General features: G+C 44.8%; 1 protein-coding gene across 8 annotated transcripts in view; it reads right to left on the bottom strand.

Moving 5' to 3' along the window:
• Window positions 1-12,283, bottom strand: part of TSPAN18 (tetraspanin 18) — a 120,595-nt gene continuing 108,312 nt past the window's right edge. For all 8 annotated transcript variants that reach the window (XM_059474438.1, XM_059474444.1, XM_059474439.1 and 5 more), the window contains 4 exons: window positions 8,813-8,911; window positions 7,389-7,568; window positions 4,485-4,568; window positions 1-3,552 (listed from right to left, as the gene is read on the bottom strand). In XM_059474438.1, the coding sequence (XP_059330421.1) occupies window positions 3,505-3,552; window positions 4,485-4,568; window positions 7,389-7,568; window positions 8,813-8,911 (411 nt within the window). In that variant the 3' untranslated portion in view covers window positions 1-3,504. The remainder of the gene's footprint in view (window positions 3,553-4,484; window positions 4,569-7,388; window positions 7,569-8,812; window positions 8,912-12,283) is intronic.

Raw genomic sequence — 12,283 nt, 5'->3', positions numbered from 1 at the left:
TTTCACTTCACTGTCACAATATCTTTCTTTTATTTTTTGGGTTTTTTTTTTAAGAAATGCACACAGAAACCGTGCAGAGAGTGCTTCAGGCTTGTGTTCTGGTTTATATTACCAAAAAAACTTTCCTTTCAATATAAAAAAGGATTACAGTAGGGAATACAGGATAAATTAGCTCCACTATCTAATAAAAAGAACATTTACATTTTTTTAAAATATATTTCAAACATTATTTCACACGCAGCCCTTTTCCCAGGCATTTGTGATAGTCATTGGAGCATTAAATAGCAACCAGGAGGCAGGGATGCTGAGAGGGGCTGGGGGCTGGCCCAGGCTGGTCTCTGCTAATCCCTCCAAGGTGCTTGGGCCATGGTCACAGTGCTACAGCAAAGGAGACAGCAGCTCCTTCTGCTCTCCAGCCTGCCCAGAGTTCTCCAGCCAGCAGTCACTTCAGCTTGAGCCCCTGGCCCCAAAATACTCACCAGAGCTGTAAAAACAAATACAAAAATACAACTGCTTCTCCTGCCTACAGTTCTGAAAACTACTGTACCACAGAGGGGACAGCCACAAAACCAAGGGACAAAACCAACAAATTTACATGCAGTGGGGAGTCTGCTTTCTGGGCTTGCTTGTTCATTAAATTCCCCCAAGGAAATTCCTTCTGCCTGTTACCAACTGCTAAAGATCCTCTCAGATTTGCACATATCTTTACAGCTATCTCCATTTCTTGTTTGGAATTGCTGCCTGGCCTTTTGAGCTGTGTTCTCAGTGGCACGTGAGCCAGCCTGCAGAGAGGATTTTAAGTCTTCACACAGCAAAGAGCAATGGGGGATCAAAAAAGGTAGAAGAGGAGAAACAGCTGTGCACAGCCCAGAATAACAGATGAAGAAGAGATCCTTTTGAAGATAAAGGGAACTACCATTAGGGAGAGAGGGAAAGCAAGAAAGCTAAAAACAGACAAAGCAATGAGTACAGAATTAGGAAAGCCAAAGAGAAACAAGCCAGCCAAGATCATACTTCAGGTATGTGTATGTAGTACTTAGTGCTCTGGCTGCTTTGGTCTGGTTCCCCCATCTCTAACAGGTTTTTATCCCCATGCCACTGGTGGCAGAAAAGGCTTCTAGGCTTTTTTCCCCTTCAGCTACCCACCATGCACAAAAGAGGATAATTTGCCAGCCAGGCCCTGACCTGAGAACTCTACATAATGAACTGATGGGAAAGGAAGAAACTGGAAACTGGGGGAGGCAGTTCTGCTTCTTTCAATCACCTCCAGCCAAATTACCAACTCTGCTGACAGTTTTGTTCCTTCCCTGGGAATTGCTGTCCCAGAACAGTCACTGACACCAGCTCCTGAGGCAGAAGGAGAACAGATAAGCTTGCTTTCTGCTCAGCCCATTCCCTACAAGACTGGTAGATGGAACAGATTTTTCTTAAGTGCAGCACCTGCTGTCCAGGACAAATACTGCTGGGTTTTGGCTAACAAAACTGTTTTTCTTTATTAAACAACAGACCAGAGATTAATGCTAAAATGCCTCATTACAAGGAGGTCCAGAGGGAAATAGTTCTGAACATATTTCCAGAAGATTTAATGCAACATCTGAGGCTGCTCAGCAGCCCTGGCAACATATTTTGTTGCTGGAATATGCTGACTGCAGCATGGGGAGGCTACAGCTCTACCTGCCCAGCCCTCTCTTGCCATTGAATAAATTGTTCTCAAATGAAGCTTGGAAAAGCTCCTAATGCCTCCTTCCTGTTCCCTAGTATCCTGATTCCCCAACCTAGATACTTAGCCATAATCTTTGTCTATTGTGGCCCCAGCTTTCTGCTGCTTTCCTTCCTTGCCTGTAGTCTGTGCAGTGCCACTGGGAGAGCTCAAAGGACACAGCCTCAGGGGTATAAGGCAACAGCCAGAGGATGAACGTGCTGCTGCTGCAAAACCTGGGCACAAAGTTTAATGCTCTGCTCCTTTCTTGCCAGAGATTACAGCTTTCCGAGGAGCTGGTTTGAGCCTATATAAAAGTGCTCCCATAATCTGAGCCTATAAAATTTGTAAAAATTTTGTAAATCTAAACAAGAAACCACATCCCCTTCTGTCATTCCCCAGTAAAATGAGTTTGGGGTCAGGGAGTAAGTGACCAGATGGACAATTAAGGCAGCAGGGATTGATGATTCCAGATGAGAAACTAGTCACCTATGCAAATCAATATGCACAGCCACAGCAGCAGCTGGAGCAGTGTGGCTGCACACAGGGTGTTCTTGGATCATTCCTGGGGTCTCAGTAGCTCCAGCTTAATCTCTGACCAAGGTCCAGTCCCAGCCATCTTTCTCAGGTTCACTTCCAAACGATTGAGCAGGTGACATGTTAGTTAAATACCAAACTATCTCAAGGGAGGAAACACTATCAACTAAAACAATTCTGACTTGATTACTTTCATCATGAGCCCATGGGAGAATCTCAGGGGAAATTCTCTGACCAGAAATGATTCCACCAGACTGGTCCAGGAAACCAGCATGGGAGTGGTTGACAAACTTCAGCCTCTTCAATCCAGCACCATGTCTGGACCTCTCCTTAAGGCTGGAAAAACATGCAGAAACCACTGCAAATATTTATGCTAACAGAGCACCACAAACCATTTTTTTGCAAGTATCAGAGGAAAGGCAAAGGCTGACAAGATTTAAACAGTATATCCTCCCTTCTCAGGAAGACAGCAGTATCAATGATGCTTGACCAGAGCCATTTTTTCCCCAGGAGATGGGAACACAGCAGGGAACCATTTGGTCGCTTTCACAACAGTGAACAATATATCTTAGTAAAAACAGAAAGGTAGGCACCAAACTCTTGACCCTCAGCCACATTGCTCACGTTGTTCCTGCTTGGAGTTCCAGAGAAAAGCCAGCCTCACTGAAGTGCTTGATATCTCTGACAAGTTTCACACGACAGGGGCAATGCTTCCACTGAAGAATGAGTGTTCTCATCCTGTGGCTGGGAATTAAAGCCAGAATCTTGCAGATGTTGACTACACCTGCTTAGACAAGCCACCACCGCTTGTTCCAAACCCACCTGGACAGTCAAGGCCAACCTGTTGCCTTATGCAGCCCCTTCATGTCTGTTCTTGGGTCCTTTGTTGTCTAAAGCACGATGAAGTGGTGAATGTAGGCTCAGCCTGGTGTGAGAGGCAGCTGTGCTCCTCCTCCCTCACCCCCACCAGCTCCATCCGTCTCTAGTGCAATCGGCGGCTCTGGGCTCCTGCTCCACGGTTGCTGCGGGTGGCTCTGGGCAAGGGTCCGGTGTACAGTGTAGTGCACATCACCTCAAAGTTCCAGCCCCTGAAGTACAATCCTTTTGGTCATTCATATATTACAACCCTCTTTTTTTCTTTTAATTTTTTATCCCTGTCCCATTTTGTTAAAAAAAATAAAGTTTTTTTGGGTGTTTTCAGGTTTTGTTTCTTCAGATTTTCCTTCTTTCTTCTGAGCACGTGGGGAACGCGGTGGTTCATGGGCCACTTACTGGATCCCTCGAAAGAGACACATAGCAAAGATCATGGCAAACAGCTGGGAAGAAGAGAGCAAAAACAAAACAGAGAACCGTAAATGTCAGCTGCATCTTCCATAAGATCAGCAAAGCCCTCGCTGGCCCTGGGACCACCCCCATTGCTTCCTCCTACCCAGCAGTCAGTGATGCAGAGAGGGGGACCCATACCACCCACAGGAGGCGGTGGCAAAACTCCTCTGCCCCTCCCTGCCCCCCAAACTGTTAGTGGCTACAGCAGCAGCCTGACTTCATTCCCAAACTGCCCTTGGTGCCACAGGGGCACAGGATCCACAGTCCCTGCTCTGCACATCTCTGCTACTGCCTGGCATGGGCACAGCACAGCCTTTGTGGGAGGCTGCTGCGCCTCTGCCCAGATCTCTCCTTTGCCCAAGATGGGAGGCTTTTAAAGTACCCAGCCTTTCTCTACAATGCCACAGAGACATAATTTCTGGGCTAAAAACATGTCTGGTGGATGCCTGTTCTCCAGAGACATCACCAAAGAAGTGGGTACTAATACAGGACAATGAAAGTGCTCTGGAGCCCATCTTTTCAGTCTCTAAACAGGTTTTAAAGCACAGGCAGGGTTTGAGCACATTAACCAAATGACAGATTAGTCAGCTGGCCGGGGCACTGTGGCAGTGGGAGCGGTGGCTGTGCAGGGCCCTGTGGAGAGCACCAGGTCCCCAAAGCCCCTGTGGCCAGCGTGGCAGGGCATGAGCTCTGTGCAGGCCCAGCACGAGGTGGCACTGCAGGTGTGTGGCACCCGTTATTTCCCTGCTCTTTGTGTCAAAGGCTCAAGGAGCCTCTTTCCAGGCAATTAAACCCACAAGCTGATAGCCTGCTTGCACTTTGCCAGAGCAGCTTTCCCTGGCGAGGGGGAGCAGCTGCCTCTTTGCCTTGCTGCTGGCACCTTACTGACACTGCTTTGTTCCAGTCACACAACAGTCAGTACCTCAATTGCCAGCACTCCGATGGCAAGAGCTCCTGCCAGGTACACATACGTCTCAAAGGAGTTCAGGATCACGGTGTAGCAGCCCTAGGGAAGACAAACATGGTGAGATACACCTGAGCAGCACATTGTGGTGTTCTCACAGCAGGGCCCTTGCTACGACACGAGGTGCTCTCAGACCAGGCACCACAAGCATGGCCCCCTCTCACCACCTCACCCAGCCCCACGGCACAGGAGGCAGAGGTCCACGGGACAGTGCAGGGGAAGAGGAAGGTGTTGCTGTAGTGTGCTGGGAGTGGTTCACAACCCTCACTGACCATGAGGAACTGTGAGCTCCTGCAGGCCAGAGAGGAGCTCCATCTGCAAAGGGCAGAGACTAAGCACAGAGGGAAGGACACACTGCAGGTGACAGACATCCCAGACTGGCTAGAGAAAAGGATTATTTATTTAAAGTCAAGGCAGGAAATTCTTGATTCATCTCTCACAGCCAGCAGCTCTTTACCAACCCAGGACCTTTTCTCTGTGTTTCCCCCCAAAGAGGCTGGCTGAACACCTGCTGATCTTGCTATAGAAGAAGACTTTCATTAGGAACTCAGGGCCATGCACTATGGCAATTATTCCATTTATGAAGCATAGCCACCATCACCCTTAATTAAATTTATGGTTGCTAATACAATTAACAGCAGGTAGATCTTCTTGGAAAGTTTATAGGATATTTCTGGAAATCACTGCCTTACCCTGGCCTCAGTTTTCCCAGCCTAAAATTTCAACCCACTGGGAAATTTCTGCAAACATAAAGAAAAAAAAATAAAAAAAATAAAATTCTGCAATCATAAAGAGAAAAGCAAATTGGAGTTTGTCCAATATGAAAAGCAGATTCCTCTCCACTGAGAATATACTTCACACATACATTTTAATCCTATCTATACTGCTAGGATATTTCAATTACCTGTTTTTTTCCCTTCCACCAAAGTCTTGGAACTGCAAAGACAGCACAATAGTTATGTACCTGTATCCATGCCACACCCTGCTCACTGTGAGTGAGGCACAACTGGTGGAGAGTGATGGAGGGCATGGAGAAGATCCATTCACGAGGCTACCCCAGGGAACCCAGACTGCTGGGGCAGTAACTGAGCTGTTAAAACCATGCTCTTGCCAACATGAGACCACTCAGCATCAGCTTTCTTCCAGCCATGTTTCAGCCAAATCTTCAGAGAAAAGCATCCAGCTCAGCAACAAATATTTGTGTACTTGCCAGACCTCCAACCTTAACCCAGCCTTCAGCATGCTCTGCTCAGCTGGCTACAAACCCGAGCAAGCACAAATGTGTCAGCCCTGTCCTATCAGCATGGTGGCCCAAGAGCTTGACTTTGCTCCAGCAATGCCTCAATTCAGCTCTCAGTTGCTTGGGATTGTCTCTCCTGTTTTACAAAGTGTACCACTCTGTGCTTGATGACATCTGCTGTGTACACAGCTTCTTCCACCAACACTCTGGTGACATGGGCTTGCAGGAAGCCTTCCCTTTCAATGGAAACGGTAAGCTTCAGCACTACCACTCAGGGAAAACTTTAACTCCATTTCTCACAATGCATTTCTCTTTCCCTCCCTGCTGTCTGTCATCTCTCTCCTACCCATCTATTCCCAGCAATCAGACCTGGCAGAAGCAGCATGGTGCTGTCTGCTATGATCTCTCACCCAGAGTGCCTTTGCCAACCATTTCCAGCTGCCAGTCAAGGAACAGTTGACATGCTGCTTCCAAAATCCTTTCCTCTCTTTCTCAATCTGCTCTTAAGTGCTGAAAAGAGGACCACTGCCTAGTCTGGAGGGAGAAGGAGGCTTGTACATATGGTCAGTACAGAGCTCATTTGGTTTAACTAATGCTGAGGTGAACACAATCAGGAACTTTGCTGGAAAGCTTCTTAAACATCACGTCTTGGTGACATTGGAAAGAAACTTAACCCTGCATCAATAGGATGGACTGTATTGTCATAGTCCAGTACTGCAAAAAATTGCCAAGTAGAGAAGTCTGGCAAAAGAATCATGGATTAGAACTATAGAATGGTCTGGGCTGGGCAGGCCCTAAAGATCACCTAGTTCCAACCCCTCTGCTACAAACCACTGCCACTAGACCAGGATGCTCAAAGCCCATCCAACCTGGCCATGAACATTTCTAGTGATGAGGCATCCACAACTTCTCTGAACAACCTTTCTCCACATCTTACCACCCTCACAGTCAATAATTTCTTCTGTAATATCTAGACTAAAACTACACTCTTTCAGTGTAAGGCAATTCCTCCTTGGCCTATCATTACATGCCCTTGTAAAAAGTCTCTCCAGCTTTCTTGTAGGCTCCCTGCAGGTACTGGAAGACAGCTATATGAAATGCCCTTTTTCTGCAGTAAAGAGTAAAGAAGCAGAGAAATGCAGCTTTCCAAATTCTCTTCCTTAGAAAACAGACATGGTTTTCTGTGGCTGTTTAACCCTTGATATTTTGATTGTATATATTGATTAGGAGTCTTTGTGAACTAAATTGGAACCATTCCTGCAGAAAGAGCCAACTCCATCCCATCCTACCTGACCTGTGCTAGCTTGCTAATTAACTTCTCAGAGGTAGTTCTAACCTTTGTTAACACAACAGAACTTGATCTAAATTTCCACCTTACTTCTCAATCCCTTAGGAAAATATTTGTATTTCTGATGATACAGCACAACATGGACTTAGCAGTATATGCAATGAAAGGAGATTTTCAAAATCATCATATGCTATCACTTGAAAAGCTGTCAGCAGGAGTGTAATTAGGATGTGAGGTATAGTCAGGACCTGCCAGATTCACCTGCTTCCCAAGACCACTACAGCCATCTCTGCCCACTGTGAAGCTCCTTCTTCTAGTGTTCAGCCTCCCTTACCTGCCGGTTCTGAAACCTCTCAATGCCTTCTAGACAAGCTTCCTTGTTGACAAACATCCCCTCCCGGCTCTGGAGCTCTCGCTGGCAGCAAGCCTCTGGTGTTGACTTTTCCAAAGAAGAATATGGCAGGTGACGAATATCTTCAAAATCTTCTGGTCCGTTCACTCCACAGCAGGCAAACTGGAGAGAGGCACAGAAAAGAAAGGAAAACACAATTGACACTTTTCCCTCAAAGCAAACTCGGGAAATCTAATACCTATTCCTGTAGGGATCCAAGTTTTAGTCAAAGCAGGGACAAAACAGCTATTGCTTCCAAAGAATTGGGTTGTGCTTGTTCCTTGGAGCTTCTGTTTCAATGAAGCTTTATGAAGTCCCAATGTTTCTATGTCATACTGTAGATTCTAAGGTGCTACTGGGAGTATTGCTGCAAACTACACAGGGCTTTGGGGCATATCCAGAATGACTTGAGATCACCCAGCAGTATGACCCAGGCTCCCAACCAGCCTTTCTCCTCATAGCTAATGGCCAGAATTGTTGCTGCTCAAAGGCATTGCTAGGTGATTTGAGTAAGGTCCCTCTTTAGGATTCCAGTCAGATGCTTTTTAAGGATTCAAGTCATACTCTGACTCCGTCTCCTTTCTGTCAGCAAAAGGAAATGTCTTTATTAAAGTCCTGAATCAGCATGAAGGGCAGCAATCATCCTTTCCTTTTAAGATTAAAATTGACTTTTCATCTGCAGAAGCTGACATTCTGCTTTTCACTCCTGAAGGTATACACCATGGGGTGTACAGAGCACTAACACATGTGTACACACACACACACACACACACACACTCACACACACAGATTGAATTCCTTGTGGTAGGTAATAACAACTGCTGTTCTAATGACAGTCGACCTGTAACCTGCCCAATTATGGGTGTAATAGCAAACTCAGTTTTGATAGCTAATATTTCTGTAGTGAAAATACATCATTAGGCACAATCCTGCCTAAGCTGCTGTTAACTACAAAACACAAGTTAATGCCAGCTTTTGGCTGCTGTTGGCTGGGTATAATTTCAAAGCAGTCTGCAAAGTGAAAGGCCCAGAGCAAATGCAGTGATACCCAGTTGCAGACACCTCCACTGCTCTCTGTGCCCAATATTTGAAAAGTGAGGGTACTCCAATGCCTAAGACTTTGGCAAATCAGGTGACCCTGATGCAGTCACTAGGAGTGTCTCTCTCAGGACGGGTGGCAGCTCCATTTTAGAAAGATTGACTGCCAGCCAAAGTCTCACCTCCCTTCAACCACAAGCCCTGGTGCTAGGCTGGACATGACAGGATGGTTGAAGCAGGCTGACCCTGGGAGAGCTGAGGGTGTGGGCTGAGCAGTGTGTTGTGGCCACTGACCATGGGCAGAATGGGACTGGCATGGTCTGACTCACTGTGATCATAACAGAGTTCCAGGTGGAAGAGAAGACGTCCGTGTCGTTGTTCCTCTGGTAGTGCTTCTTTAGCTCCTTGGTGAAGAACTCTCTGGTCAGCTGAAATGCACAGACAGGTAGAAATGTAAAGGCTATTGCCAACACCTTTCACAAAGCTCCCTTCTATGAATGATGGGTGTTCTTTGTGGTTTTGGGTTTGTTCTGCGTTTTTTTGCAAACTTCAGAGAAGAAACATGTGAAAAGCCATTGGCTGAGCCATATCTATGTAGAGGGTGAAGAGTACCTGTTGAGTACAACTGTTACTCATTAAAGTCAGAGACTAAACTATATCTGTACTTCTAAAAAAATGTTTACACTTAAATGTTGGTTGGTTTTAGTTTTTCTTGGGGTTGTTGTTGTTGTTGTTGTTTTTTAATTTTCAGCACTATTTGAAAGTATTTAATAAATTGAAACAGGCCTGAACCAGAGTTTAGAAAGATTGTCAAATCCACATCCAAACTGTATTTTCACTTGCTATGCTTCATGAGGTCTGCAAGCAAAGCTTGATTTTCCCCTCCACTTTTCAGTCAAACCAGTTAACTTCCTAACAATAGAGGAACTGCTCTGCATTTACTTCAATATGTGAGAAAGCAGAATGAAGCCTTAACATGAAACTTTATAGAAATTATAAAGTAAAAAAAATTCATTAATAGGAACTAGTCAAGTCATCTTATGAATCAGAAAAAACGCTATTTGCTTGACAATGCTTTTGATTATCTAAATTAACCTGTATACATAAAGGAAAAAAACCCTCTTTATATTTAGATAATGTAAACATTTTTCCAAAAGTCAACAATATAAATTATTGGAATTTCATTTACCCCTGTCTATATTTACAGTAAAACAGATTAAATGCACAAACAATTTGTTCCAGAGTCTTCTTGAGAAGTTAGACACCTTGAAATTACATTTACTTAGGATGAGTCTCTGGAGAAATAGTGAACATACAATCCTAATAATCATGTTAAACTGAACATCCCAGTTCAATCTTGTTGCCTTTCTGTCACTTCAGGACAAAAACTTCAAGAAATCCTCTTTCACATTCCAAATAGATCTAGACTTGTCCCTTGTGGTCCCTTCTCCAAAATGTCTTGTGATTTGTGATCCAAACAGACAAAATCTTCTGCCGCTGCAAAAGCCACAGTGAAGGGGGCTGGCCTCGGCTGGCTGCAGCGCTGCTGTGATGTTGCATATTTGTAGGATCGGGAATTAAGCTGCCTGAAAAATATCCTTTCTATTCCCCCCTGTTGTTCATACAGCACTGCTGACGCAGTAACAGAGACTGCTACAAGCTGGTTTCAGGTTCTTGATATGCAACGTGAAATATCTCACATACACATACATATGTATGAGCTCTATGGGTGGGCACAAAAGCACAAGCACAAAACTGTTTGTTTCATTTGTATTGCAAAATTTAAGGACAAAAACCCCACGTTAGTGACTTTTTAAAAGACCCTGGATACCACCTAATATTGGCTTCTCTTTTACAAATACAAACAAAGGTCAAATGTAATTACTACATCAGTACTGGGTAAAACTTTGTCACAAATGCTTGAATAATGCCATTAGCTCAATCTCACTACCTTTAATTAGTTATACTATTTAATTCCTAAATTACTTTTTAGTCACAGATATTAACTAATTTTTTTGCTTTTGAACATTAAAATACCAGAGGACATGGCATTTTTGGGAATTTGGTGCACTGAAGGAAGGTGAGGTTAGAAGATGCAGAAATATGAAATATGTCCTCGGTGTTCTCCTTTCCTTCCCTTTCTCTGAGTACTTTATCCAGGAAGCACCCAACCCTGCAGACAGAAGCACATTTTTTTGATGCTCGTCTGTTCCCGAAGCACACACTTTGAAACTGATATTAGTGCTGGTAATAATCGCAGCCGGCTGCCTTTGTTGGGGTCTAAAACAAAAGAGTAATTTAAATATAAAGTGAAACCTTTATTTTGACAGCAGCAATCCCAGAGGAAATTGTTCAGAGTTTGTGTGTGATTTTTACAACACTTGGCTGAAAACAAAGCCTAGTGCTGGAAGAGTACATTTGCCAGGAAAATAACTGATTCCATTTTGTTGGTCTTAAAACTGCTTATCCTGAGCATCTCAAATTCAGAAGAATGGGGCCAAAAAGAAAAAAATTCCTGTTTTAAAAAATTGCTGACAAAGGAGGATGAAATAAGACAGTCCTATTGCCATGCCCAGGGCCCTCCTCTAGCTGAAACAAGTACCAGCCCTGATGAGATCAGTGCACATTGGACTTTTATGGCAAGAACCATTCAGAAAGGAGCACAGCATCTACTGATAAAACTAGAGCTTCACACAGGCTTTGACAACACAGTGGTGGCAGCCACAGCCGTGAACAATAAGGAGCCGTTCAGCTGTGTTTTGGGCGGGGCGCCTCCAGTGCAGCACACGCACGCATACATTTACATGGCAGTGAATGAAGTGACACTGCTTTGTCACACTGGTCAGAAAATAGCTTTGCTGGGATTAGTGCAGCCAGATGAAAGGGGTTTAGAAAAAGGCGGGCATTTCTGCACAACACAGGCATGCTGGCACTGCCCAGGAAGGTCACAGCCTCCTCGAGGATACTGAGTGCTGTGCAAGAAGCTGCCTTCATGGTGCCTGCTTGGGGAACAGGACACACTCCTGCCCATCTACATCAGCCTGGAGCATTCTGCTGGGTCTGGCACAGTACAGGACATGGAGGTGCAGTCACCAGTGCTGCACTTCCCTCTCCCACCATGCCTTCCATCTGAGACACCTCTGCTCACCAGAGGAAGGTTCACATCTTTAGCTTTTGCCTTATGTCTGAGGACATAGAGGCACTAGTGTCTAAGGTGGCTTTCTTATTTTGTGTTAGAACTGGAGCTAAAAATCCAAACATCTGGACTCCACCCAAAGCCTGCCACTGGACTCTTCTCTTCACTACCATCCTGCTTTCTTGCTTGCTAAGACAGTTCACTAAGAATCAAATATCCCTCCAAGGTTTTTCCCATCCAGACCTCTCAATGGCATATAAAGAGCAATTCCTATTGCTCTTTCAGAGTCTCTCTCTAGTGTCCATGACAGTCATTATTTTATGGAGACTCTTCTAGATGATAAAGGGTTCTCCACCCCCAAAACCTCCTTTTCTAAGGAAGATAAACTCTGGTAATCACCTAGCTAATTAACAGCAGCCTTCTTCTTCAGAGACTGTTTTTAAATAGCTCTTTGGAAGTGCAGCTGGACTTGCAGATCACAGTAGTTTACCTTTGTGAACACCATCTTCACTTACCCCACCACCTTTCTCTGCTTCACTGACTCTTCCTCTCATGTCAAATCTCAGCAGAAAACATCTCTTTTCTCCCCTATTTTTGTCACTTGATTTCTCTCACTCCCTTAGCTGTTAATAATTTAACCCCATTGAGTGTTTGGGAGCTGGTT

Source organism: Ammospiza nelsoni, chromosome 6 (assembly GCF_027579445.1).
Source record: "Ammospiza nelsoni isolate bAmmNel1 chromosome 6, bAmmNel1.pri, whole genome shotgun sequence".
In the NCBI taxonomy this organism is placed as follows: Eukaryota; Metazoa; Chordata; class Aves; order Passeriformes; family Passerellidae; genus Ammospiza; species Ammospiza nelsoni.
The sequence above is the reverse complement of the archived record's forward strand: the minus strand, read 5'-3'. Positions and strand labels throughout refer to the sequence as shown.